A 27292-nucleotide genomic window follows, 5' to 3' on the forward strand; every position below is an offset into this window, starting at 1 on the left:
TAGTTGGATCTCAACACCATCTTACAGCAGCTGACTTCAGCCTTATTCGAAATGCATTTTCCAATCTTGAATACGCTTACCTTTTTGGCGGTGCTTATGGCAATGTCCATTTCACCAGTCGTTGCTCTTCCCAACATCCGAGTTCTGCCACTCGGCGACTCCATAACAAAAGGCACCGGCTCAACAGGCTTAGTTGGATACCGTCTCCCATTGCGACAAAAGATTTTAAAGCAAGGCGTCAAAGTCAATATGGTCGGGACATTAAAGAACGGTGACATGGTAGACGGACACCACGAGGGCCATAGTGGGAAAATGCTTGCCGACATCAACGGCTACTGGCAAAAGCCGATCCAAGCTCGTCCTAACGTCGTTCTCATCCACGCCGGCACAAACAACATGGACCAAGGAAAAGATCTCGACATAGCAGCGTCAATTCTCGCAGACATCGTCGACGGGATCTTCAAAGTCGCACCAGATGTCACAATCTGTCTCGCGCCAGTGATTTGGGCCAACGATAAGAAGATGCAAGCGAACACAGATAAATTCAACCCTCAAGTGCGGTCACTCATCTCAGCGCGACAAAAGAAGGGAAAACATATTCTTGAGGTGCCGATCGATATAAAAAAGGAAGATCTCGGCGATTCCAAGCATCCGAATGACGATGGTTATGAGAAGATGGCGAATGCTTGGTTGAAGGCGATTTTGGAGGCTGATAAGAAGGGTTGGTTGAAGATGCCTGTTAAGATGAGCCCTGAAGATGCGCCAGGAACCGGACTTGGAGCATGAAATATGATGAGGATTAATGTATCGTAATTGACTGCGTAAGTGGATAGCAAACATGCTTATTTCGAGGCGAAACTTTATCTGTACGGTATACGAAAATGGAGACTGTCCTCCCACCAAAACGGGTGATGATTGGTTCTGCGGAGTGGCTTGTACATAAGTGTTGCGGAGCGGAGCTGCACATAAATCCGGAGTTTAGCGTAAAAGCACAAACTCCGAAATTGTTATGCCCGTCAGCATCAGTTACATAAAAGACACGGCCCACGTAGTTCATCCCTCAATCATCAATCAGTCACCTCGAATCTAAATAAACATCATGGCAGCAAAGTCTCTCGTCGTCGGCGGCACAGGCGGTATCGGCTACGGCATCGCCTGTCGCCTCGCCGCCAACTCCCCCTCATCGACCGTCATCATCAGCGGTCGCACTGAGCCAAAGAACATTCCCCACTCAAACATCCAATTCAAGCAATTAGACGCGTCGTCCATGCGCGCCATCAAAACTTACACCGATGAGCTGAAGGCATCGCAAGATCGGTTCAGTACTCTAGTTGTCTCACAGGGCATACTCACAACTGCTGGAAGAACAGAGACGTCTGAAGGCATTGATCGCAAGATGGCGCTTCATTACTATGGACGACAACTTCTCATCCGCGAACTTCTTCCATCACTTACAGACGACGCCAAGGTTTTGATTGTGCTTGATAGCACTGGTGGAAGTCCTGATAAACTTAATTGGGATGATCTTGATCTCAAGAACAACTTCAGCCTTGGAAACGCAGCGGCTCACTGTTTGTCTATGACAGACGCCATGATCCAGAACTACGCGGCGGAGCAGAAAGCTGAAGGAAAGAATCGACATTTCGTCCATGCGCTACCCGGGATTGTCAACACAAACATCATGAACGGACTTCCTTGGTACATGCGACTCCCGTCAATTGGCGCAGCCTCTCTCTTGGGTGTTTCGCCTGACACTTGTGCTGAGTACATGCTGAACGGTGTTGATGAGGCCGTGAAGATCAAGGATAAGAATTACGCGTATGTGAGTCGGAAGGGAAAGGTTTTTGAGAAGCCGGCTTGGAGTAAGGAGCAGATCCGGAAAGTAAGAGATCATACCTGGCAAATCGTCGATGGCGCATTGGCAAAGGCTTAATTGTGACAAGGAGGATTTGGGAGTTTTATTTGTGTCTTTTATGTGTATTATACGTCATCCATACCCAATTTGAACAACTCTTATTCATCCCCAAGCGCAAAGGCAGTTCCAGGTTTAGTAAAAAAAGGGCATTGGCCAATGATGGCAAAATGGTGAGCTACGCGTTCCAGAGACAAATATTAGTGGATATGTCTAGGTTACGATAAGGACAAAAAGAGAACGGGATGTGATGACACCGGAATAAATAACTTGCCCCGTACTGGAATCGAACCAGTGATCTTATCATGTCGTGAAAGTTTACTAGTGATACGCTTTACCACTGAGCCAACGGGGCTTGGTGTTATTGGTTGAAATCCACCCCTCCTGGCACTCCTCATGGACGCGACACTGCTGCATGTAGCGTGATTGTCTCTCCAGATTCCTGGTGTTGCTTGAAGCTGCTTCAAGTTGACTAATAGAGTCCTTTGATTGACCAGTATCACTCTCGACTGATCTTGGCAACCAAGACTTGAAGTGTGCTGCAAGTCACGTCTACATGAAGTTTAGTGACAACAACTTTATGGTTGGAAAGTCAAATATTTCTCCCAAGATAGACACCAGCAAGCAACACATCCAAACCGCTTAACAAATGGTTAAACTGGCTTATACGGAGCTATAGACAATCTCTTTAACCCATATCTTATTGACGCCCAGGCTCATGAGGGCGTTACAGCAGAATTGCAGGTTTTGTCATTATAGCCCTAGGGTAGCAAGAATTGCAACGGGTTTGGCGCGTCTACGCGACAACGCGACTTAGGCATCTCGACCTCATGGACCAACAAAAGAGACGTGAGCTCCGATAGTCACCATTTTGTAAACTTTTGTCTGTTATTTTGCATCAACCGGATCATTTCCCGAGATCACCTTCAAGTAAGCCCCACGTCGCCGTGCAGTATCAGATCGAGAGCTTGAGACATTAAAATCACAAGCAACATGTTCGGCAGACGGTGGAGCCAACCGCGGAACAATGGCTCGATCTCTGTAGATTGATACGCATCGTCATCTTATCAATCAGTGCATCACCGACCTCGGATCAGTTGCCAAGCCGGTTATCACGGCTCAATCCCTCGATCATTAGTTCCGAGAGACGAGCTTCCCTTTTAGGTTATGGACCCGCATCCAAGGGTCATTTAGTCTGCAGATCTTGCTATTAGGCTACTAACAGATTTACGCCTAATCTATGTCACGGCGTGTTAATCAATTATTATCGGGTGATCATCAACTTATCGCCAAAAATGCATCTGCACAAACATGAAAATTCTTGCAGGTCCATCGCCATCCATTGGACTAACCCTTGTACCAACCCTCACAACCGTTTGTCATAGCGTGGGGAGTACTCATCACCACCACCGGCTCAAGCACCAATTTTGCACACCCGGGAAAACCTGCCCACGGAGCTTCGAGTGACGAGTAGACGAGACTTTTTATGCTTAATACCTCAGAGTCTCCTCTTCCCACGATGTCTCCTCACGCATCGCCAGGAGAGCTACAACCACTGCTGCAGAACATGGATATCGACAAGAAGAACCCCGATGTAGAAGCTGGCAGGGAGTCGCCCACCATCGAACCAACACTGCAGACCAACAACGTCGATGCTAAGGCTGACGATTACGAGAACCGAAATGTCGGTACTTTGAACCGCAGGCTCAAGTCTCGGCATGTTCAGTTCCTTGCTTTGTCTGGTGCCATTGGCACGGGCCTTTTTGTTGGTAGTGGTCAGGTCCTGTCACTTGCCGGACCCCTCTCTGCGTTTTTGGCGTATACTATCACGGGCTTCAACATCTACTGTGTGTTGAATAGTGTTGGTGAGATGGCATCATGGCTCCCCATCCCTGGCCCCGTTCCCATCTTCGCTGCCCGTTTCGTCGACCCTGCCCTTGGCTTTGCCCTTGCTTGGAACTATTGGTACCAGTTTGCTATTGGTGTTCCGATTGAGGTCACTGTCTCGGCTGTCATCGTCAATTACTGGCATCATAACATTCCCCAAGTCGCATTGATCACACTGTTCTACTTCACCATGGTCATTCTCAACTGTCTACCTGTTCGGATATACGGAGAAGCCGAGTTTGTCTTCGGAGCTATCAAGCTATTGACCATTGTCGGTCTTATCATCCTCATGTTCATCATCACTGTCGGCGGTGGACCAAGTGGTGAGGCAATCGGCTTCCGATATTGGAATCACCCCGGCCCCATGAACGAGTACCTCAAGGATGGTGCTCTCGGCCGCTTCCTTGCCTTTGTCAAGGTGTTCATCACTGCAACCTTCTCCTACGGAGGCAGCGAAATGGTGGTCATGGCATCCGGCGAAACTGAGAACCCTCGTCGCAACATTCCCAAGGCCATCCGCCGTGTCTTTTGGAGAATCGCCATCTTCTATGTCCTATCCATTTTCCTCGTCGGTCTTTGCGTTTCATCCAAAGACCCCAACCTTCTCAACGCCATCAACAAGTCTGCTCCCGGCGCCGCCCAAAGTCCTTTCGTCATTGCCATCCGCAACAGTGGCATCAAGATTCTTCCTTCGATCATCAACGCCGTCATCCTTACATCGGCTTGGTCTTCTGGCAATTCTCTCTTCTACGCCTCTACTCGAGTACTTTATGCCGCGGCGCTTGATGGTAAAGCACCTCGCATTCTGACCTGGGAAAGATTCGGTGTTCCGTATCTCTGTGTTGGTGTCACCACTATCTTTGGGCTGTTGGTGTATCTCAATGTTAGCAATAGCGGCTCCGAGGTCTTCTTCTGGTTGAGCAACCTCAGCGGTGTCGGAGCCCTCATCATCTGGGCCAGCGTCTCCTTCACCTACCTCCGCTTCTACTACTGCCTCAGCCACCACGGTATTGACCGAAATACTCTACCATTCAAGTCACCTTTCCAACCATTCCTGGCCTACTTCTCCTTTTGCTTCTGCACCATTGTTGCAGTATTCAATGGCTTTGATGCCTTCTTTCCAGGGCGTTTCAGCGCAAAGACATTCCTGCCCCCATACATCAACATTCCCATCTTTCTTGTTTTGATCTTCGGATACAAGTGGATCAAGAAGTCCAAGTATGTCAAGTACTCTGAGATGGATCTTTGGTCTGGCAAAGCGGAGATTGATCGCTTGGAACATACTTGGCCGATTGTCCAACCAAGAAACTGGCTTGAGCGTATCTGGTTCTGGATTGCTTGAGAGCCTCGTTATAAGTTATGGAAAGTGGCTGTTGTTCGAATTGTAGTGGTTCTCTAGATGTAAGAAAAGTTTAGACTGATGCTTATGATAAATTTATAACATGTCAACTTTGAGCTTGTACTTCAATACGAGGCGTCATCTGAGTCCGAGAAATTTTAAAAGAACGAATTGTATCTTCTATAGTGACAGTGACCCAACAGCCGGCCGAGCTTAAACTCCATCGGAGAACTCCATACAACGACTGGAACTACCTCCCTATTTCCCTTCTGCATCACTATTTATAGTAATGTGCATGGACTAATCAGTTTCTCAGAAGAGTGTGCGCATTCCATGCAACCTTGGGTCCACCCGAGACGCGTGCGTAGTGATGCTCCTGAATCAGTGCCTTGACGTTCCTAGCAACAGAACCAGGGACTTGAAGTCGAGGTTTCAAGGAGTCAAGCGATAGGAAGTAAGCTGCCAATCCAGCAACGGCAGGTGTAGCTATGGATGTCAGTTGAGTTCTAGCTGGTTGAGGATAATCTCTTACAGAAGGATGTCCCAGTTGATTCTTTACTAGCCTGGTAAGCTGATGTGCCACTCATAGCAGCGCACTTGACGGCGACTCCAGGTGCAGTGGTAGTGACGAGAGGGCCGCCCTGAGAGAACGGAGCAAGATTTCCTTTGTTATCGACAGCTCCAGTAACAATGATCGGGGTTCTGTCGGCGAAAAGGGATGGGTATGTGCTGACGTCAATATGAGACTGACCGATGTTAGTGTATGACCAACAGTTAGTAAACCGCACATGAACTTACGCCGAAATTTCCTGACGAGCTGACGACGACAACATCAAGAGCCTCAAGGTTCTTCAGGAGAGTCTCGAGGGCATCCCGGAACCACTTTTCGTTGCGATCGACAGTCCAGCCAATCGCTACTCCATTAGCAATGGCCTCAGCCTTGAGTCTGTGCTGGGAACTTACAAGCCTTTGAGTTACTCACAACAGCCTTTCCTTGGAGTCTGTTCTGCTGAACATCCAAAACAACTGCTTGCCATGCCTTGAGAAGCGACCAAGAAGTCAACTGGAGCTTGACAGCGACGAGATCCGCTTTCGGCGCGACTCCAACCGTGTTGCCAAGTGCCTTGGATGCACAGCAGGAACCGTGGCCGTCAGGGTCATTCTCACCAGAGGCGCCCTTGGAGAAGATCCATCTCTTCCTCCCAGGAGACGAAGTGAACTCCTGTGTCGAAGCTTGTCAGTCCTTATGTTACAAAGTCAGGTTGGCGGCGGCCTACCTTGTGTTTGAGGTTGAAGCCTTCATCAAGGACATAGATAGTAACGCCTTGGCCGGCCTTGTCATCATAAGTGTAGCCAGAAGACTTCTTGCCGGGAGCAGTTGAGAACATCTGAAGCTCAGGCTGAGCCTTTTTGTCGGTCTTGAGAGCACGCTTGGCAATTCCGGATGATTTCGCTTTGGTCTTGAGCGGCGCATCAGGAGCAATTGACCCAATCTTGCTCGCAATGTCAATGGGGGTCTTTCCTTATTGATACTGTACTTACAACACTGCTTTTACTGATCGAGGCAACCTGGCTTGCGCTCAGCGGAGCATACCATGCTAGAAGCTTGCCATTCACATCGGTGAGAGTGTCCACCTTGGTCTTGCCGGCCTGCGACTGAAGGCTTTTGGTGAATGCTTCGACATCTTTCTTAACTGCATTGGCCTTTGGGTAGATAAGGTAGTTGGCAGAGCCACTGGGAGCTCGGCCCTCAATGATTGAGAAGTCGGAACTTGGCTCGAGAATTGTATCTCTCACTACCAATTCGTCATTTCCTACAGGAGATGCCAGAGCTGGAATGACTAGCGCTAAGCCTATGATCTTGAAAAGAGTGTATTTCATGTTGGGCTTGAGTGAAGAGTGTAGTGTAAGGAGTGAATGTGAAATGAATGTGTTGTAGTTGCTGATTGAGAAGACATCTTGACGGGATTATATAGATCGTCTGATCAACAACTGCCGATATCAGATCTTGACTTCGTTGCGAACGCATAAACTGATCCAGTTCCAGACCCGCGAGATCCAGGAATACATATGCCGGCCACCGTGATGATTAGAGTTTCTGAGGCTATCCCAGCTGAAGTCGTCAGCTTTCACTTGGGATCGACGTTTGGACGAGCATTCACAGTTTGTGACATGATCCCTGCCTCCGACCTGGTTGGATCGTGAAGATCCTCTCGCAAGATTTAAGGTTTCTCCTTAATATCGATCGAAACTTGTCAACCCACTATTCCTATGTTGAGGCTATGGTTCAATATGTGGTCAATGCATCACTGGAGACACTGCTTCTAGAAGGTGGTGTTCGCTGTCAACCTGTTCTTGAAACAAAGCCTGAAAATGTCGGTCCGACACCAAAAGTGCGCCCTACGAACACCCCAGACTCCAGCAGTTACACTTTATGGGAGAGGATGACGGCAATTTCCGTGCAATGTTATGCTTTTGAAACAGAAAGGGAAATTCGTAAGACCCTGCCTCTACGGAAAAAAATGGCGGTCCGTCTTGTTGAGCGTCGGCAGAGACCTCTTTCATTCCACCAATAACAAGCCCTGACTCTATGCTCAAAAACTATTTGCTATCACTATGAGACTGAAGGTGATTACTCAATAAATTCATGCTTTGTAGTATACTATTCCAATCCTGCGAACAAGTCTGCTTTTAGTCCGAGTAATAGCCACTGTTTCTGCTCCGCTCGACTTCCTTCTCACCCCTCTCTCTTCGCATTCTTAACCAGCTTATCTCTCCAAGCCTGAACATCCTTCTGCACGTGCCAACCCAACAAGACTATGATAAGCGGCATAGCGACACATCAATAGACATAAAAAAGAGGCTTCAGTTATCCTATAGTATACTGTCTTTAGAGCGAGTTCTGGCTCTGGCTGGTATGTTGGTCCTTGGTGCTATGTTGCACTTTCAGGCCCGATGTCCCGATCACTTCGGTCAAACTCCCACCAAAGCATGTTTTTCCCTTCGCTCTCATCCCAGCACTTCATCTTTCCTTTGCCAGCCAGACGCAACACACCTTTGATCTTCCTCGTGAATCGATGAATAGCTCCATTTGTGACGTCGCGGAGATCATTAGTCCCGAGGATCACAACACGTCCCGCTTCCTTTCGGACTGAAAATCTCATGTTAGAACCCGTGTTGGTACCGCTTATCAGGAGATCGGTGCTGTAGAAGGCGTCCTCGGGTGCAAGTCTCCAGGCACCCTTGTTGTGGTAAGTCCACTCAACAATGGCATCAGCTCCGTTGGAGAATGCCGAGTGCTTGTCAGTTGGCCTTACCCAGTCTGACTTGTCGCAAGTATCCGTTCGGTTAGCCAACCGAAACCTGTTGGGCATCCTGTGCTTAGTGGTTCCGTCCCTCTGCCAGCGCTTCCCCAACGCAGCGGTGTCCTTTGCTCTCTTCTCATGGTCCTTGACATTGGGGTCAAATGAGTTGTGAACCCAGACAGTGTAGTCACTACCATCAAAGCGCTTTAGGATGGAGTGTTTGTACACTATTAAGATCAGTAAAAGTGCATGCTGTCTAGGTGTGACTTACTTTTGTTGAGATCGACACCGTGTTGATCAGCTTCTTCGATGTCTCGAGCGGTCAGTGGAGCATCGCGCTTCACGTGAACATGTGACACGATAGTGCGGTTCGGGGCGGAGCCGTAGTCTAGCCCATGGTTGCCTCCGGTGGCCAGACCATTGATGAGATTCGCAGGCGCCAACGCGGCGACGAACAACCTGAGAGGATGCATGGTCGAGAGTATATGAGAGAGTATCTAAGAGATCATATGTGAGATTGATGAAAGAGGAAAGTGGTTTGGAAAGGGAAATCGAAGAAGGGAAAGATGGCGTAATTTATAGCTTTAGATCTGGTCACTTCTTCGCCATCGGGGTCCATGGCATGCTGGACAGAAGCTATTTGACCATTTTGTAAGAAAAGACCGCGAAGGGTTTGCGGGAACGCTTCAATTAGAGCAAACAAGTGGTATGGCTCTGGTGCTCGTTCGAGTGACACTTACTCTCACCTGCAACATCAGTCTTTTTTTTTTAAACGAATATGCATATTGCGTTCTAAAAACTGAGATTAGCTTGGGGATGCCAGAAGCTTTTTAAATATAAAAACGCGGCGTCAGTCTTTCAAGATTTTTATTTTGAGGTCATAGACTGTCCACTGCCCGAACTGATTTGGTAAGAGTTTTGGTTTGAGTTGATTAGACCCCGCGGCTGATGGCTCACTCACGCGCCTTACACACACAGCCGATGGCTTACACAACACGCCTCACACGCCTAGTGTCTCGCATTTTTCTGAGGTACAATGAGATACTGAATGAATTTCGGTGAAGTTAAGCTTCTCGAACGTAGTATGCACATTCAGTCAATGATTTGAATCTTTTGTACTGCTGACCGGGGTTGAGACGACTTGTATACTTCAACTTACTGAAGTTAGCTCTATAGATTGATCCCGAGTTCACTAATGATCTAAACATAATCTCGAGAGAGGCGCGTGGTGTAAAAACTTAGCTAATAAGGTCTAGATCTTTACCATGGCAGCCTCCGCACTATCAAGGCCAGTATTTTGTTAACAACATTACACAAAGACTCATGTCAACGCGTATATCAGTGCCATTTGGCAACAAGCTTGGAAAGAAGGTTCGGGGCAATCAGAAAGTGGCGATGGAATTGAGTTTATCAGTGGTACAATGACGGCCTCACCTCCGCGCCTCCTTATCTCGGCTTACTCACTCCACTTCAACGCTGACAGTAATTATCTCTTTTAACTTCGCGTATTCCCTCCCCGTCGAGTAGTAAATTAAGGTAAGGCCTCGTCCTTGATCTTTGACAAGTCTTCACGTCTGAACTCGAAAATCATCCTAAATAACAAAAAGACTTAGGTAAGTTAGCATAAGCTTTGTAAAAATTTAGGATAAGTTTAGAATACCTTATGATGACTTTATTCTGATGCCCCGCATCCAGGTCTGATCGATCACCGATGTCTTCTTGCTCCTCAGGACTTTTTGGCGCCGCCTAGTAGGCAGGATGGAAAAAACAAAACTTCGGGTTGCAGTCACTGAGGTCGACGACTCGGTCTTGCACCTCAGTGTCCTCCTCGGGGTCCAAAGGAAGCCCAAACCCGGGGTAGATGTCGTCAAGATAAAACGGTCCGATGGCACTGAGCGGGAAAAGCCAAAATCCGATGGCCGGGGGCTCCTGGCTGTATTGTCGATACTCCCGCCGTGTACAGGCGAGGTCGCCTCTACGCTGATATCGATTTCCATTGATGCAAACGTAATAGGGCTCATAGTTATGGGTGAGCATGAATTGCTCCTTGGCCGTGTAGACACCTTCGGGGTTGTCGAGCAGCTGCATCAGGTTGCAGAAGGAATAGTAGCCATTACGAGGATCCTCATTTCCGATGTGAACAGCTGTCAATTCGTTGTCGTATAAACCCGACTTATATTTGAAGTAACCTTTATCGTATTCATCGGATTGGACTAGTTTGTCCATGAGGTGAGGTGAATCGTTGATGACACGCAGGTCACTTCCGTACAACAAAAGCTGAGTACACTTGTTGGGTGCGAGCCCAACAAATGTGAGGACCTCCAGTCGACGAATTGCCTCGATAAAAAGAAGACGCTCGTTGTCAGAGATGGCAAATTCGCCCTCGCCGTGGCGGAGTTCGCAGTTGAATGCCAAGTTGACGAGGCCAACGTTGAGCTTGTCGGCGGCAAAAATAGTTTGGGCAAACTTTTCGAAATGCTTCAGTGACAAGGTCCGCGTTTCAAGATGGATAGTGTCCAACTCCGGGCAAAGGAACAAGGTGCCCAGGCTGCCTCCATCAGGTCCAAGTCGTCGGCAGGGGAGCTGCACACGATAGAACTTCTTAGCGACGTCACGCGACTCCGATGTTGTGTGTAAGAGTGGATGGTATGCCGTGTTCTTCTTGACAAAGACGGTGTACGGCTGACCTTCGACATCGTCGACCTGGAAGTCTACCCGTTCATAGTGACAGTTCCAAACTGAGAACTCCCATTTGTTCTCATCGGACACGATGACCTTGATGTGTCGATAGTGCGAAAGGGCGTCCTCCCAGATCTTAAGGCGCATTTCAACAGGGAGCTTGCTGAACAAGGTAAACTTGTCAGTTGGCTTACTGAGGTTCATGAGAATGCAGTCAGAAAGCTGCTTCTTGGTGTAGGGTACCAGAGCCATGGCTGGCGATGCTTATGCTCGAAAAAGCAAGACTTTTGCGCAAAGTTTGAAGGCTAAAGGTTTTGTGTTGGGGCGTCGCAGAGTAGTGACGGGCTTGTGTGGGGGGGGATCAAGGTTAAATTAAAGTTTGACGAAGGGCAGATGAAGGTTCGTAAGCAGGATAGATGAAGGTTCGTAAGCAGGATAGATGAAGGTTCATAAGAAGGGTAGATGAAGATTTATGAGAAGGGTAGATTAAGGTTGGTGAAGAGAGGAAAGTTTGAAGAGATGGAAGCCGGTGAAGGGTGGGGAAGATAGGAGCAGTAAGAGGAACTGGCGCGTGATGTGCGTGATGTTTTGACACTGGCAGTCTTGGGCTAGTGTATGCAAACGAGTTTCCAGCGTCAGAACTGCATTCTCCTAATGCGTTACAATGTTAGCGCAACTCTTCCCGGCATCACGAAAAGCGGGACCACCGCCGGTGAATGACAGAAGCCGTTTACCTATAACTGACAGTGGAACCTCTTGTTTAGTTGGGTCACGTAGAACTGGGAGTAATGGAGTATGGATCACGGCGCCATACGCATTGTTCGCGTCACAAGCTTAAACCTAACCGCGAACAGAGTCTGAGAATGAGTAACCTAGAAAACGGCCGGGGATGATTGACCTACGGGATTCCAGTAAGGCCATACACTGTTTGTATGGAAAGTCTCTAAGTTCAATAAAATATATTCTCAAATATCCTAAAATGCTCTAAGTTATCCTAAGTTATCATAAGATATCCTAAAGTCCTCTTAAGATAACGGACTATACCTTCAACTCAACCAATGTAGATGCTTCTTATATCCTATTGAGATCATACTTCAGCCTCCACACGAACCCATCCACATCCAGATCATACCATGAAACAAATGCTCCAGCAAGCAGCTACTTCAATATACAGTGAGTGAAGGTGGCTTCTTGGATGGCGAAGTAATCATGCCACCTTTTCAACTTATAATCAAATAAATAAGAAGCGAAAGGATCTATCAAGAGTTCTTGATAGCCGGTTATCCCCATGGTAATCTTTGCGAGACGTCCCCTGTTGGTTTCTCTAGATGGCATCGGCTGTACTGACCACGAAATGCATAATTCAAGAGTCACTATGGCATGAAATCCCCTTTGATGCCAAGCCCGAACGAATCAGTCTTTGGCAATTGATCAGAAAGACACGAGTTCGAGATGCCACCATCTGTAAGCGTCTTCGAAGCACCCTTCTCGATCCTGAGTGACCTTCACATCCCCATCTGGTCAAGGCGTCGAGTTTCCAGCAGTTGCATAAGTTCTTCCACCAAGCTCTCTCTCCGAGTGTTCAAATGGGGCTATAAGGTGATGTTAGAGATTCAGAAGGGTATGCTGAACCGTTGAACATATTTTCTTTTCAATACGAATAAGCCTCAGCCTGCGAACACCGATGATAGATGAAGACACGATATTTTTCATCTGAACAACCTTCAGATGGATCGAGACAAATTGACAGGATGATCATAGTATTGGAGACATCAGGACGAAATCTATGCTAAAACTAATAATTAAATCTCTCCCCTTTGGACGGATTTCTCACTAAGCCAGCCCCCGCAAACCCAAGTCTGACAACACCATCGCTCATCTCCCATGCACCGTATCTTACAGGCCCGATATCATTAACCGCGTTCACAATTCCTCCAACGTTCTGATTCGGATCAACATTTCTCATAATATGCGATTCTTGCCCAACAGTTCCAAACGCATTCGCAATCTCAAGTGGGTTAAGACTGACATCTCGACCGAGCTCCCACCAGCCCCAGAAAGTAGGCAGGACAGCGAAAATGCCCACCAGCGAAACTGCAATCGCTATCCACATCTTTTCGTAATTCGTCACGTATACCAGCGTCGTCGTGCCACTGTCGTACTCGACTTTTTGCTTGTCTGTCGTGTTGTATTTGGCGTACTGGAGACTTGCTCGGAAGCCAATGTCGCGGGTGAGTTCGATGATGTCTTCCATTGGATTGTCCCATCGATCTGCACATCCCGGGGTTGTGTCATTCATGGTGAGATATTGGGTTGCCGGTAAACCGGTCGAGCTGACATCATAGCCAGTAGCGCCTGTAAAGCGCATGAAAGCTTGAGACTCGTAAAGCGATTTTGCAATCATGCTGAAGCCTCCCAGAATATTTCCTGACCCGGGCATGACCAAATCTGCGGGCAACATGTATCTTCTCTCTCGTTAGTAAACAGCTAAGTAGCATGGTAGACGTAGTACATACTTCCTTTCAATAAACTTGTCGTCCTTCCACGTTCCCTGAAGCTCGACTGTCTTCCCATCCATTCGTACCGGGAACTTGGCAATTCCGCCGTGAAGGTCGCACGTCTGGACTTTGATCTTTCCATTGCACTTATCCGTATCCTTATAGAGCGTCGTGTACCGCAAGAATGAGCCATTGGCCAGGTCGTTGACGCCCCAGTCACTGTACTCCGTAACATTCACTTGGAAGAAATAAGTTCCGTTCATAGCTCCCAGCATGCTTGCTCTATCCGTTCCAATTGTGAGATTGAAGTCCCTTGTCGAGTCGGTGCAATTGACATCGAAGCCAAAACCTTGCACTGCAGTGGTGCAGTTGGTGCAGGAAGTATTGAAAACAGCCATGTCAGATCGACGACTGTAGTTTTGGGCGACGTCGCTGAAGTTCTTGGTGAGTAGCGAAGTGGAATGAGTGCGGCCAGTCATTATGCACGCATAGTTGTCGGGAAGCTCTCTGGCGATGTGAAAGTCCACGGCTCCTTGTTGAGCCTGGTAGTGATTCGTCGTTGATGATGCGCGCTGCATCAGGGGACCTCGTAGGACAGATAATGTCATGAGAATGGATGCTATCACAGTTAGTACCCGAACCATCATCACAGAGTCATATTTTAATCGTACCCAGACCTAGTGTTTTCGACTTCCAAGTAAACAAGTTCAAGGCCGCTTGTATGATGCCAGTTGAGGATCCATAAACAGCTTGTAATTGTTGCAGCTGGCTTACATCAGTGATGAACTTGCTGGTAGTGTAAGTTGACTTACAGTTACTGGCTTGCCAGCCGCTCTCCAATATGAAATAGCCGCTCCTTCAGTAAAAGCACAAGCAAGAAATGCTCCTGACAACGCAGACGTCAACGCCAGCCATACTGTAGGCTGTATTCGCTCATCCCAATGAGAAACAGGCACTCCGTCACTATAAACAAGGATCATAACAGCCGCAATAGTCCCTAACAACGCGAAGAGCCACATGCCAAGGCCGCGATAGGGGAACCGAATCCAGAAGCCGGGAAGCCAAGGCTGACTGAGTCTGGCATATTGCTCCGCAAATGGCGTCGGGAGATTCTCAAGTCGATGCCAGGGTGCTTTATCGCGGTCGCGGTCGCCATTACTTATAAATTCATCCTTCAATGGCCAAGGTGAGGCCATGTTTTGGTTATCAAACATTATGGGGGAATTAGTGTTAGACTTGGCGGTAAAACTACCGCATCAAAAAGAACGGGTCGAAGGACAGGGTCGAAGGAGAGGCAGTGTTTCAAAAGAGCGACATTAAAAAGACAAGCCAATGCCTCAGAGAAGTGAACACCTTCAGAATCAAAGGCTGAAAGGTAGTCAAATGGAAGAAAAGAAATCATCGGTTTCATAATCCAAAAGGAGTAAAAACAAAGAACCCTGGAACTAAACGTTGCATGAAACAGCCGGGGTACGGATCTTCAATTGTCAAATCACAAGTGCATCCTCATCTGTTTTGGCCTTGAAAACTGGAGATCTCAATCTTCAATACGAGAAATTAGCCTTCTCCATGACTTCATTAGCCCCGCTACTATGTAATTCCGACTCGTGTTTCCAGCAGTTGTTCCCACAATGATTGTGATCGCCGTGTTTTATGCAAGCGCTAGCACAATTTGCATAACTATGTCGTAGCACTATTTCACCGCCGGTATTTCCGCGCCCGGGAGTCGTTTGATTGGGAATGTGGCACACGATAGAGAAAATGGAGAAAAACATTTGAGATCTTGACCCTAAGTGATAAATATGCTAGAGTAATTTAGCATGAGTTAAATGAACACTTTGCTCAGTTTGTTTTGGCATCCTCTTTTCAAGTCTTACGATAAGTCTTCTGCTCAACGAGAACCGTATCTTTTTGATGCGACGAGACATAAAGTAGAGGGTAGATCTATATGTAGTTTTAGAATAGCGACTTTGCTGCATACTTTTAACAGTCTTGAGGATGAATGCACCGGTCTGGCCCGCCGCCTTAATGTTGAGATCGAATCGTCTTTTTCTATTTCATCTTGCGGTCCGAGAAGTGAAAAGGAACCGAAAACCCGGATCCAGGTTGTTTTGTTTCAAGTAACGCAAGCCAAACAGAAATCACATCCTATTGTTACTTGTAGACTGTCCGAATGTATATATCAACAATCTTTCCAGCATGGCCAGGCCTAGTAGAAGGTTGCTTCACTTAACCATCTCATGAAGTTTGCTTACTGTGCTTTGTGACGACGACCTACCCGAGACCGAATGCATGGTGTCATCCCTGGGTTCTCATTTGGCAGAGCAGTGAGAGGCCCCATAGTTTACCTTTACGTCAGTGCCGTCCAGGTTAGAGGAAGGCCAGAGAGCCTTGAAAAAGTCTTTGTTACTGGCTTTGACAAGAACCATCTGTTAAGTATTGTACAGTCAAGCAGTTTCTCTGAACAAAGCCGTTGTACAACGGGTTCCTTCCTGAATCTCAATGTTCAAGCCTGATGTAATTACCTCTCTGCTCCCGATAAGCGAAGCCCTTTCTTACCCAATCACGTCCCTACGATAAGCCAAAACAAAGCCAAGATCGCCAAGTCGCCCAGAAGCTTAACCAAGAAACTGGGCGGAATCACCAAAACTCCAATTGGCCAAGTTGGTTGCGTGCAATTAAGCCTCGTTTCTGGGCGCCGTCATCCACGGGACGGAAATCAGGGCATTCGAGGCCTTGGCTGCGTAGTCATGCGAAAACCCGCATGTGAAACGGGAGCTCGCCGTGAAATTAGAGTTGCCTTTAGGGTTGAGTTGTTCAACGCTTGGGACTTGGCGTGGCTCGACACTGACGTACTCTGTTCTTGGTGTTTTGCTGTTCACTCTCTAAATTTCTTGCAATCCCCTTCTAAAACGAAGTGAAGTTGTTCTTGTTCCTTTGCTCAGATCTCTTTTGATCAAACCATCTCTCCTCAGCCCCTGCAATGGCAGAGTCCAACCCTCACCGAAAATCCATTGTAGCAGACCATCCAATCCGCACTTCCAACAACATTCAATACCTAACAGACGAAGAAATCTCTGAATTTCTTGATGATCTCGACCACAACAATGATGGCTTCATAAACTACAACGAAGTCGAGCGTAAGCTCGACCAAGAGCACGCCGAGCTAATCCCCAAACCGAGCGCCCACCACGTCATACAGCGGGACCATACCGAAGACGACCGTGCGCGCCATCAGTTCCTGCGCAGCATGATGGGCTCCGACGCGGAAAAGATCCCGAGGGATGAGTTTGCCAAGATGGTCAAGGAGTGGAAGATCCCCTCGTTGAAGCAAGCGAAGAAAGAGGAGGATGAGGACAAGAGCTACATTAGGCGGTTGCCGGGCTGGAGACGAATTCGTTCGTACTGGGGTGTGCATGGGCCGGAGATTGTGTTTCTAGGGGTCGTTGTTGGTATGCAGTGCGCGTTTGGCATCTGGCAACTGGTCAAGTACCAGACTACGCCTGGATACCGGGAAGCATTCGGTTGGGGTGTCGTCATGGCCAAAACTTGTGCTGGTGCGCTGTATCCGACGTTCTTCTTCCTGATTCTCAGTATGTCGCGATACTTTTCCACATGGCTGCGCAGGTCATATCACATCTCGCGCTTCTTCAACTGGGACTTGTCGCAGGAGTTCCATATCCGAATTTCTTGTGTTGCGATTCTGCTGGCGACGCTGCATGCCATTGGCCACTTGACAGGATCCTTTGTGCACGGTAGCGATCCCAAGAATGAAGACGCTGTCGCGGAAGCTCTTGGTCCAGACATGGTACCCCGCCCGTACATTGACTACGTGCGCTCGCTACCAGGTTTCACGGGAATCACTGCCCTCGGCCTTTTCTACATTCTCTCACTACTCAGCATTCCTCAAGTCCGAAAATGGAACTACGAGATCTTCCAGCTCGGTCATCTACTCATGTTTCCCATTATCGGTCTCATGATGGCCCACGGTACAGCGGCATTGCTTCAGTGGCCCATGTTCGGATACTTTCTCGCCTTCCCAACCCTCCTCGTTCTCATTGAGCGCGCCGTCCGTGTCTGCCTTGGGTTTCATCGCATCAAAGCCACCATGAAGGTTCTCGACAAAGAAACCGTCGAGATCACCGCCGTCATCCCCAGCGAGCGACTCTGGAAGTACAAGGCTGGCCAGTACATCTTCCTTCAAGTTCCCAAGATCAGCTTCTTCCAGTGGCACCCGTTCACCGTCTCTTTCTGTCGCGGCAACAAGATGATGCTGCACATCAAGACGGACGGAAACTGGACTGCGAAGCTTCGTGAACTCGGTGGCGAGTCTGGAGAGTCTGAGATCGAGGTCGGCATCAATGGGCCGTTTGGTGCACCTGCCCAACGATTCTACGACTTCAACCACTCAATCATCATTGGCGCTGGTATCGGAGTAACCCCATTCTCCGGAATCCTGGCTGATTTGCAGTACAACGATGATCTCGATCACGGTGGTCCGAACCACGAAGTTGACCATCCTCGCCATGACTCTGATGTCACTGCTATTTCTCCAGAGCGCAACGTTACACCCTCAATCACTAGCACCGATGCTGGAAACAGTGATAACGTCCCTGAATCTCCAACTCGGAAAGGAAGTGTTGGCCCCGACCTCATCAACAAAGAGAAGCAGCCCCAAACCGACCGCGCCGCCACTTTTGCAGATGACTATCGACGCGTTGACTTTCACTGGATGGTACGAGAACGAAACTACCTCCTCTGGCTCTCCGATCTTCTGAATGACGTATCAATGAGTCAAGACTGGCATCGCGAGCACGAAGTCCACCCTCATCTCGACATCCGCATCAACACCCACGTCACCGCCAAACACAAGAAGCTCACCACCCACGTATACCGCTGGCTACTGGAGATGCATCGCACAGATGAGCACCCAGCTTCTCCTCTCACCGGTCTTCTCAACCCGACGCATTTCGGAAGGCCTGACTTCGACCAGATCCTGGATGAGCATTATGAGGAGATGCTCAAGTTCAGGGCCAGCAAAAGGAAGAACAGAAGGGATAAGGAAGATGAGAACTATCAGGAGGACGAGGAACTCAAGGTCGGGGTGTTTTACTGTGGTGCGCCCGTTGTTGGAGAGATTTTGGCGGATAAGTGTCGGGAGCTTACGTTGAGAGGCTGGCAGGATGGTAGTAAGTTGGAGTACCACTTCATGATCGAGGTGTTTGGATAGATGGAATCTTGTAATATACATGAGTACACGAATAGGACGGACTTTTATTGATGAATACATGATGGCTTTGAATTCAGGATGCAATAGACCGCCCCAGGGCAAACAAAATGCGAAGAATAACATGTAAGTTTCGTGATATCTTACACCTCGACTACTTATTCAATGCTGTTCAAACAACCTTTGAAGAACGTGAACAGGCTGTCGACTTGAGACAGGCCAAGGACACGTGCAGTATCTGGAACTGTATTAGTATCGTAAAGCTAAGAGTTGGAACATCGAAGACTCACATAAGTCCGGCCGAACAACGACAATGGCGCCTTGTTCCGCATCGATGCCATATTTCGAAAAGGCTTGTCCACAACCCAACATGTATGGATTTGTATCGTCGACAAAAACCCGGTGGACATCTGTCGGAGGTCTTGTTAGTGTATCGCACGTTGAAGTTGGACGGTTCTCTTACTTCGCAGATTGTATGGACCTGTATGGGGGAAGAAGACTTCCGGTAGTTGATCGATCTCGATGGTCTTTCGCTCCGCCTTGATGAGAAGAGTATGGCTGAATACTTTATCTGCAGACTCTCCAGCAGGGGTGAACATCCTGTTGAGGCTACTAAGCTCTGTGGCGACCTGAAGAGAGGTTAGCTGTTGAAGGCACCGTGAAGTTGGAAGACTTACATCATGCAATCCCTTTCTAGCGAAATCTCCCGAGCAAAAGGTCAGAACATGCCACCGCCCATCTGCAGCAAGGTTCTTGTTCAGTTGCATTGGCTTTGTATCGGAAAGTCTCACTACAGGCGCGCTTGGAAACCTCATCCCAACCGTCAATCCCGATGCAATACTGTTATCGCTTTCATCCAAAGATGTCAAAACCGAAGGCTTGTACTTGGTAGCCATACCAGCTGTATATCGTCCTGTTTCCACAAACTTGTCGTGAAAGTCCTTTGCGGTGATACCATTGGCCTTTCGGTGTTCGGATGAGAATAGCTTGCTGAATGAGCGATCGAACTCGATGAGTTGTTGAGCTGTCTGTTGCCTCTCGAGAACATATGTCTCTAGCACTGAGGGAGGTGCTCGGCCGGTGAGGACATGTGCCATCTTCCATCCGATGTTGAAGCCATCCTGCAGACTGACGTTCATACCCTGCCCAGCTTTGGGCGAGTGAGTGTGACACGCATCACCAGTCAAAAAGATACGATGATCCTTCGTGAAGTGGTCTGCGAGGCGCTGGCCAATGACATAAGCAGACCACCAGACTGTTTTCGCGATATCGATAGTGAAAGGATGAAAGATTCGCTTGACCTTGTTGATGAGGTCCTGCTCTGTGACATCACGAGCCGAGGTTCCAGGAAGTTCGATGTAGAAGCGTGCGAGTTCGTCGCCCTCGCGAGGAATGATCATGAGGTTTCCGTCGTTTTTGCTCTGGAGCATGGCTTTTTTGCGGATGTCGGGGAAGTTGGTGATGGGGTAGATGTCCATGACGCCCCAGACCGAGTCGCTTGAGTCGCCGATCATTTTGAAGCCGAGAGATTTGCGGACAGTGCTGTGAGCGCCGTCGCAGCCCTGATCGCAGTCTGTTAGCGGAGTAAATGGGTAAGTCGAGGGTGAGAACTTACAATGGCGTATTTTGCACGGTACCTGTAAGGTTCTCCATTGCGCATGGTGATGACCTCAACCGGGTACTCCTCATCATCAACAATCCTCACACTCTCAACCTGAGAATTGTACAAGACCCCACTCGTCCCATTATCCCTCAGCCTGATAATCTCCTGTAGCATCAAATCATTTATCCTCGCCTGGTTAAGGATAAGGTGCGGTTGGTGGCTCAGTCCCTCTTCTGTATCATAAGCAAGATCTTTTCGCATAAGCCCTTCGTTATCGTCAGGTGACCAAAAGGCAACCTCCATGACATGATACGCCTCTTCCAAAAGACGTTCAGAAATACCCAAGTTCTCAAAGATCTCGACAGTGCGACACTGAACACCGTCTGCTTGGCCGATCTCAAGAGGGCCTGGGCGACGTTCAAGGATCTTGAAGTCGATGTTGAAGCGGGCGAGCCAAATTGCTGCTGTGAGGCCGGCGGAACCGCCGCCGCAGATGATGACTTGGACTTTTTCGGACTCCATTGTTGATTGATGATTTGTGCTATTATTCCATGGTCTCGTACATTCATTATATCTTCATGGCGTATACTGGCATATTGGTAGACGGCAGTTGGTGTAGGTTCAAGAAAGTGGAGCTTCCGTTGGATTTCTACGGCAGATCTTGTCGGCATCCGAGTTCCACGGAACCAGCGGAGGAGGGGAAATAAGCTCGGATCTTAGCTGCGGCCACCACCCATATTTTGCCAGGTGGGTATGGAGTAACCAAACGGCAGCGAGAAAACGGGTGTGATACTGTCACCAACGAACTGCAATGTTGATGCTCACCGCGGGACTAGCAATTGATATTTGGAACATTGTAGACTTCGGCATTGCTTTTTTTAGTTACTATTGGCCGAGATTTGGTTTACGTTACAAATAGCTATCGTGCTGCAAACAGGGAAGATGCATTAGATTCTTTCGGCACAGACGATCGATACTGGTTGATGTTGCGATGCTCAGGTCGGCCTTGAAAAGTCAGACACGAGATGAAATTTGTCAAGTCTAGCGTCATAATGACAGACGATAATATCAGCGAGAGATGTAAAGAATACTGCAAGACCTTGTCGAGGTCCCCTTCTCCCAAGGGCACACCCTCTCCACGAGTGTCGTCCCTCCTCCCCGGATGCGAGAAAGAAACATGACCTACTGGGCGTCGCCGTCTGCAAAGCCGTAGATTTGGAGAACCGTGACGCGTTAAAGAGGCTGCCGACGGTGCTTACATGTCTCTCTTTTGCGTCTAAGTCATCCCGCCAACTTGTGTCCCGAGCCGTTGCGATAATTTGATTTGGTAGGCTTAATCATTGGAATATAGTGCGGAGTCTGCAAGCAAGAAGTTCTCAAAAAGCTTGACAGCAACATAATCTAGCGGAGTGTGCTGCGCGGCCGTAACTGTAAAACTCTCGGTCGGCCGGGGCTCGGAAGCAGTAGCCGTAGTCCTGATGGTCGAGCGAACAAGTCGTAGGCTCTTGATAGAAGTTAGTGATTTGGCCATGGAGTAGGAATTGACATGAAGAGAACGTACAAGAGTCCGCGTCGGAGCCGATCCAGACAATGAGAGTGTTGACGAAGAAAGGAGGACTTGATGTCCATAAAGTGTGCTATAAGTCGAGGCTTGTTTGACCATTCTGATGTTGTGATTGGAACAGTGGAACATTGACTAGTTGCCTTTCCCGAGCGGCAAGAGTTTGCGTGTTCTGTATTGTTCCATGGACGTGTCTGGGTTCACGAATGAACAATTAATTTGTTTAGCAAGTCGAGTTCAATCTCTGGCTGGAGAAAAACTTCACTTGCTGTTCGTAGTAAGGTTAAGTAGTTGAAGATAGGAGGCCGGGATGGAGAAATGGAGGAACTCCTTACCAGTATGCAGCTCCTGCTCAGAATAGGCTCCCCCAGGAGCTCTGTGCGTACGCAACCCTGTTTACCCTTCCCGTCGCTACGAAGTCCCACCCGAGCTCCAAGCAGCTCTATGGAAGCTACGCCGTGAGTATGAACCTCCGGAAGCCTTCACGCTCAGTGGTACCCCTTTGCAACACCGAGCTGTTCCATTGGAAGATACTTCCTCAAGGCTGCCCGGTATCCCACTGGGCCACGCCCGTCGCTTTGGCAACCAGACCTATTAGCGTATTTCAGCATTTCCATCGCCACCTGTGTAATTCATCTCAAGTGGTCCCTCTTGCAGCCTGGGCTGCTGCCACTGCGTCCGTCCGCGAACCAGGAAGGTCTACAACTGTGACTACCAGTCTACCACTGGGCAGCCCAGATCACTGCCATTGACAAGCTCAAGCATCGACGGCACGGTACTGCGACCACTAGGATAGTTCAGCCACAATGCATCATTGGTCCTCGGTGTGTGTCTACGTTCAGGGCATGCATTTCACATTGTGGACATAATCAGGGTGGGTGGCGCAACTGTTCAATGGATCTCACGCTGCATCCAGGCAACTGCTGAAGGCAACTCCGATGCCTGGCAGGTACCTCGATGCTGCCAGTTTCAAGAAATAAGCTGGAAGAGGGCGAGATGCAGTGGGCTTTGGAGGCCGAAGTGAGTCACAATCAGAAGCAGTAGCTGGAAATAGTTTGGATCCTCTATTAAAATCTGACTGTTGGGAACCTTCTTATGGTTTATACCCCCAAACCATTCCCGTGTGTTCTCATGAATCTTCGACCGTTCAAACTCTCGTTGGAGTCATGGACAATCAGACCAGACCAATATTGTAGGATACGAATGTCATCTCGGGAAGCACAAGACCACCAGGCACGCTATAGTCCCGGGGCAATTTGCAACACTTTGAGCATTGTTCCTCGGATCTATGGCCTGTGCATTGAGGTTGGGGTAACCCTTCTGTAAACCACGGATTCTTCAACCACAATTGTTGGCACTCCATGCATGCTCCTTGTTGAACCACCTTTCGTCAACTTCCTAAGATACTTAACTCCGCATATATCGTGAAAACTTTGGGGGAAGCTTGTATCAAGGGGGAAGAGCTATCGTGTTACTCTAGTTCCTCGTGCTTGCTACCTCCCACTTGAAATCGATGCATATCACGGGATGAGTAGTCTTCTCCAAGCCCTACTATCGTTGCGCATCGGTAGTACCACGGGCAACACCGTCTTACGTAGTGCATTAGGAGATATGCTACCTGGCCGTGGTAGGTTACGGTAAGCCACCTTGTGTACTACGAGGCTTGAAACACTGTCAGACGGATGGTGGAGTCACAGCAGCAGCGCACGTACAGTCCCGTTGTCCATATAAATTTCGCGTTTCTCCCTCAAAACTTTCCTCCACTCAACCTCTTCCTCCACTCCAACACACTTCACCCGACAATCTTCCACCCATACAACCTTTTCTTCTTTCCACTCTCTTCCTCTTTTAACTCTCTTCCTCTATCAACAAAATTCCTTGATCAGCACCCCCTTTCACTGTGCAGACCTTCCATCCTAGAGTTGCGGGCACGACGAACTGATCCTGCCAAGCACATCAATCAACTTTGCGCCGTCGGCGCCGTCTCAAATAGTCCTTGCACTTGAGCCCCGAGGTATATTGTGTCAGATTTCTCGTTGTCTTCTCCCGCCCCCAAGGCTTCCCATCTCTACTGCCCTCTCACACTCACGTGTCGACTCCCCTTCCTGCCTCATCTGTCGTCTTACTCTGTATCTTGTTCAGATTGAGCCGGCGCCTTCTGCTGAGGCATAGGCTCTCATCACTATCAGGCATACGACCACGACAGCCTCCAATATTAGTTACATGTTGTGCTAACTCACTCCCCGACAGTCTTCCGAAGCAAGAGGCGATGAGCCCCAAGGCCAGTGAGACGACAGCCATGGCTGCCGAGAAGCCCTTCAACCAAGCGGGGAAAATGCTCTCTAAGGAGTCTGTCGAGAAGCCTGACATGACGGACGAAGTAACCAAGACTCTTGGAACTGAGGCCGTTCAGGTCGGAGTTAAGATAGTAAACGGACGACGTTTCACTTTTCGCGATCGCGATAGCAATGGAAAACTGCTTCCACCAAATAAGCATTGGACCGACGAAGAGGGAAACTCCGAGGGACACGACGAGGAGTTGTGGGAAAAGAAGTTGCTTCTACGCGATTGGATCTATGGTCGCATGTCTCCCGAAGAATTCGATGCCCACTTTCCTTGGTATAGTAAGTTCAACTCGTAGAGAATCTTGAAACTGTTGTTGCTAATTAGCTATAGTGGGCCCCCCTAAGGAATGGTATAGGATCAACAAAGAAGCAGATGGGATGCCGCAGGAAGAGAAAGAGGACGTATCTGATGTCCGATCTTCAGATCCCCGTAAGTATATCCCTGCAAGGATCATGTAAATCATTCGTCCTAACCACCTACAGATGAATTCAACGAAAACAACGGCAAGGAAGATGATTCCCGCTACGAAGATGATTCGTGGATCGAAAAGACTAGCTGGAATGAAGAAGAAGCAGGGTGGATCGTGAATGATCACACCCTGAGCATGCTGATCGATGAATACTATGCTTGCCTCAATGGGGATGATGGTGACCTTTCGCCTCAACCCAGCAAGGAACCCCCCAAGACCGAGGAAGGTTTAGTGGAAGGGCTGCCAGAAAACAGTAAGTTTCGGAATCTTGATACTTTGAAATACTTTACTGACTGCCTCCAGAGGCCATAAAGGATCACCACCTCGCTGAAGGAGAAGCCGAAGAGTGGCTGGAGCGAGAGGATCCAAACAAGCCTCGCTATGCCTCCTACTATGGAGATGGCAGTGGACTTCCCCTACGACCTGGTATGGGACCGCCGATGACTGAGGAAGAATACCAGGAGTCCTGGAAGAAGTCAATGGAGCCTTTCGAGATTGTCTGGAACAAGACCGAGGAGGAGCTTGATGCTCAGCATTCGGAATACAGTAAGTTTGCTACTCTTGACTCTTCAAAGTAATATGATACTGACTCATATCAGAGGATCACTACTGGACAGAAGAAGAAGCCGCGAAGTTGCTGGAAGGGGACAGTGACGACGAACTTCACCCCTATGCCTCCTACTATGGAGATGGAGGTGGACTTCCCCTCTGACCTGGTATGGGGCCCCCTCTGACTAAGGAAGAGCAAGAGGAGTCGTTCAAGAAGTGGCGAGTTGAAGAGGACAAGATTTTCAATATGTCTGATGAGGAGTTCTATACTGACTCTCCGAAACGCGGTAAGTTTCCCAATCGACTTTCTTCAAGCTAACACTCTGCTAATTGTGGACAGAGCGCAATTTGGAATCGCTTTGTACCGAGGAGGAAGGGTTGCGCTTGATGGAGGAATGTGAAGAAGATCATGCCCGCAGAAAAGAAGCCATGATTCGTAAATGGGAGGAATCCAGCAAAGCATGCCCTGAAAACCAACTGTAACTTGTAATAGTTACGGTAAAGACAGAATACGGGCTGGCAAAGGAGAAGCTGGTTTCAATGATCTGTACGCCGTACTGTTAGTATGCGAGGGTGGTTGAACGGTTTAGGGAGAAAGGCACAGTTGATATCAATGACCTGTACGCCGTACTGTTTGTATGCGAGGGTTTAATTTTTACTATTTATACGTGTTTGGCACAAGCCTGGTGATCTTCTTCTAAACAAGGGTGTGTTGTTAACTAAGTTCATTCTTTGAACGATTATGGTCGAGATCCCGGCAAAAGTATGTAACCCTGCCGTAATCAAGGTCACGCCAACTCAGCCCATAAAGATGACCAAGACGTTTCTGTCATGCTTCAACATCCGTGAAGTATTTTGCCCAAACATTGCAATAATAGTCAAAACTGTTTTCCTGGCTCTACAGACCGATTGCATCGGCCACGAACAGGTCACTGCGCACTGTAGTCAACTTTTCATTTTACGATACCCCTGCTGCATGTTTGGCAAGGCCGAAGGAATCTTTCAGTGTGCTGGCTTATATGTCTCGCTGAGAGGTCATAAGCTTTGAGTATCAATCAATGACACTGGCGATTTGTCTCACGATAGCATAGGTATAGTGTTAAGTGAAAAAATTGGGATGTAACAGTGATTCATAGTGCGGGTTTTCCACTTGCTCCGCCTTCAGACCTTCGCAGAGAAAGATTGCCATCCTGTGAGTATCCGTACTCGGCCAACATGGAAAATGATTAATAGTATTGGTACGGTTAAGGAACGTTATACTCCACAAGCGAAACTGTTCATGGATTACTAATAAACTCGGGCACTGATCACGGAGAGTTGGATTTGGGTGCGTGAGGCAGGCAGCGCTAACTCAGGTGCGAAGGGAGGGAAAATATATAACGCATGCGTTGTGGACGAGAAGTGTTTGGCCAATAATCTGACTATGAAAAGCTTCAGTGGGCGGCTTGACTCTATTATCTGTTGAGGGGCGAGGGTCAGGAAGAGAACTCAGATACTTCTACGTAGAATAAAAAAGACAGATTGAGTTTAGTGGAAATTTAATAACTTCTGTTCTTGGCACCTTGTCTCAGAGTCAGATGTTTTTTTACTTCTCAAGGCAGCTACTTCAGTCTCATTTGCGTCCATGAGCTCAATCATCATCAGCTCTGAAAACCACATAACTAGGAGACGACTCTCAAGCACACTGAAATCCGGTTCCATTCCTAGAACTGAGTTCCTGCCGCTTTAGGCTGAGATGTCGCTTAGCGAGGGCTGAGGATCCTAGACCTGGGTCTGTTATGGGCTGAGGTGGGGCTGAACAAGGAGCCCCTTCTCGCCGCCAGCTTCTGACACTTAGATATTACTAGACATAATTATAAATAACGCTTAGATTTATATACTTATCTTATTACTTAATATGGAACTTTTTAATTTATT

General features: G+C 48.3%; 10 protein-coding genes across 10 annotated transcripts; 5 read left to right on the forward strand and 5 right to left on the reverse strand.

Annotated features, from left to right (window-relative positions):
• Positions 1 to 51: 51 nt before the first annotated feature.
• FTJAE_1146 (uncharacterized protein) lies at positions 52 to 786 on the forward strand (the record flags this gene model as incomplete). Its single annotated transcript, XM_037344404.1, has 1 exon — positions 52 to 786. One exon carries the CDS (start codon positions 52 to 54, stop codon positions 784 to 786), a length of 735 nt encoding a protein of 244 aa, XP_037211831.1.
• Positions 787 to 1099: 313 nt separating this feature from the next.
• FTJAE_1147 (uncharacterized protein) lies at positions 1100 to 1933 on the forward strand (the record flags this gene model as incomplete). Its single annotated transcript, XM_037344415.1, has 1 exon — positions 1100 to 1933. The coding sequence occupies one exon, from the start codon at positions 1100 to 1102 to the stop codon at positions 1931 to 1933; it is 834 nt and encodes a 277-aa protein (XP_037211832.1).
• A 1498-nt stretch (positions 1934 to 3431) lies between these two features.
• On the forward strand, positions 3432 to 5141 carry FTJAE_1148 (proline-specific permease; the record flags this gene model as incomplete). Its single annotated transcript, XM_037344426.1, has 1 exon — positions 3432 to 5141. One exon carries the CDS (start codon positions 3432 to 3434, stop codon positions 5139 to 5141), a length of 1710 nt encoding a protein of 569 aa, XP_037211833.1.
• Positions 5142 to 5442: 301 nt separating this feature from the next.
• Positions 5443 to 7019, reverse strand: FTJAE_1149 (uncharacterized protein; the record flags this gene model as incomplete). The annotated part of the gene is made up of 6 exons (XM_037344437.1): positions 5443 to 5624; positions 5671 to 5884; positions 5937 to 6052; positions 6102 to 6360; positions 6416 to 6631; positions 6681 to 7019. 6 exons carry the CDS (start codon positions 7017 to 7019, stop codon positions 5443 to 5445), a joined length of 1326 nt encoding a protein of 441 aa, XP_037211834.1.
• A 1052-nt stretch (positions 7020 to 8071) lies between these two features.
• On the reverse strand, positions 8072 to 8916 carry FTJAE_1150 (uncharacterized protein; the record flags this gene model as incomplete). Its single annotated transcript, XM_037344449.1, has 2 exons — positions 8072 to 8670; positions 8715 to 8916. 2 exons carry the CDS (start codon positions 8914 to 8916, stop codon positions 8072 to 8074), a joined length of 801 nt encoding a protein of 266 aa, XP_037211835.1.
• A 1273-nt stretch (positions 8917 to 10189) lies between these two features.
• FTJAE_1151 (uncharacterized protein) lies at positions 10190 to 11374 on the reverse strand (the record flags this gene model as incomplete). Its single annotated transcript, XM_037344459.1, has 1 exon — positions 10190 to 11374. One exon carries the CDS (start codon positions 11372 to 11374, stop codon positions 10190 to 10192), a length of 1185 nt encoding a protein of 394 aa, XP_037211836.1.
• Positions 11375 to 12627: 1253 nt separating this feature from the next.
• Positions 12628 to 14834, reverse strand: FTJAE_1152 (uncharacterized protein; the record flags this gene model as incomplete). The annotated part of the gene is made up of 5 exons (XM_037344470.1): positions 12628 to 12714; positions 13023 to 13587; positions 13639 to 14239; positions 14292 to 14385; positions 14433 to 14834. 5 exons carry the CDS (start codon positions 14832 to 14834, stop codon positions 12628 to 12630), a joined length of 1749 nt encoding a protein of 582 aa, XP_037211837.1.
• A 1769-nt stretch (positions 14835 to 16603) lies between these two features.
• FTJAE_1153 (Superoxide-generating NADPH oxidase heavy chain subunit C) lies at positions 16604 to 18850 on the forward strand (the record flags this gene model as incomplete). The annotated part of the gene is made up of 1 exon (XM_037344481.1): positions 16604 to 18850. The coding sequence occupies one exon, from the start codon at positions 16604 to 16606 to the stop codon at positions 18848 to 18850; it is 2247 nt and encodes a 748-aa protein (XP_037211838.1).
• A 155-nt stretch (positions 18851 to 19005) lies between these two features.
• FTJAE_1154 (phenol 2-monooxygenase) lies at positions 19006 to 20972 on the reverse strand (the record flags this gene model as incomplete). Its single annotated transcript, XM_037344492.1, has 5 exons — positions 19006 to 19085; positions 19138 to 19257; positions 19311 to 19476; positions 19525 to 20409; positions 20463 to 20972. The coding sequence occupies 5 exons, from the start codon at positions 20970 to 20972 to the stop codon at positions 19006 to 19008; spliced, it is 1761 nt and encodes a 586-aa protein (XP_037211839.1).
• Positions 20973 to 24310: 3338 nt separating this feature from the next.
• Positions 24311 to 25858, forward strand: FTJAE_1155 (uncharacterized protein; the record flags this gene model as incomplete). The annotated part of the gene is made up of 7 exons (XM_037344503.1): positions 24311 to 24635; positions 24688 to 24786; positions 24840 to 25079; positions 25130 to 25372; positions 25426 to 25521; positions 25576 to 25662; positions 25716 to 25858. The coding sequence occupies 7 exons, from the start codon at positions 24311 to 24313 to the stop codon at positions 25856 to 25858; spliced, it is 1233 nt and encodes a 410-aa protein (XP_037211840.1).
• Between the last annotated feature and the right edge of the window lie 1434 nt (positions 25859 to 27292).

Source organism: Fusarium tjaetaba (assembly GCF_013396195.1).
Source record: "Fusarium tjaetaba strain NRRL 66243 chromosome Unknown NRRL66243_c0000023, whole genome shotgun sequence".
Classification (NCBI taxonomy): Eukaryota; Fungi; Ascomycota; class Sordariomycetes; order Hypocreales; family Nectriaceae; genus Fusarium; species Fusarium tjaetaba.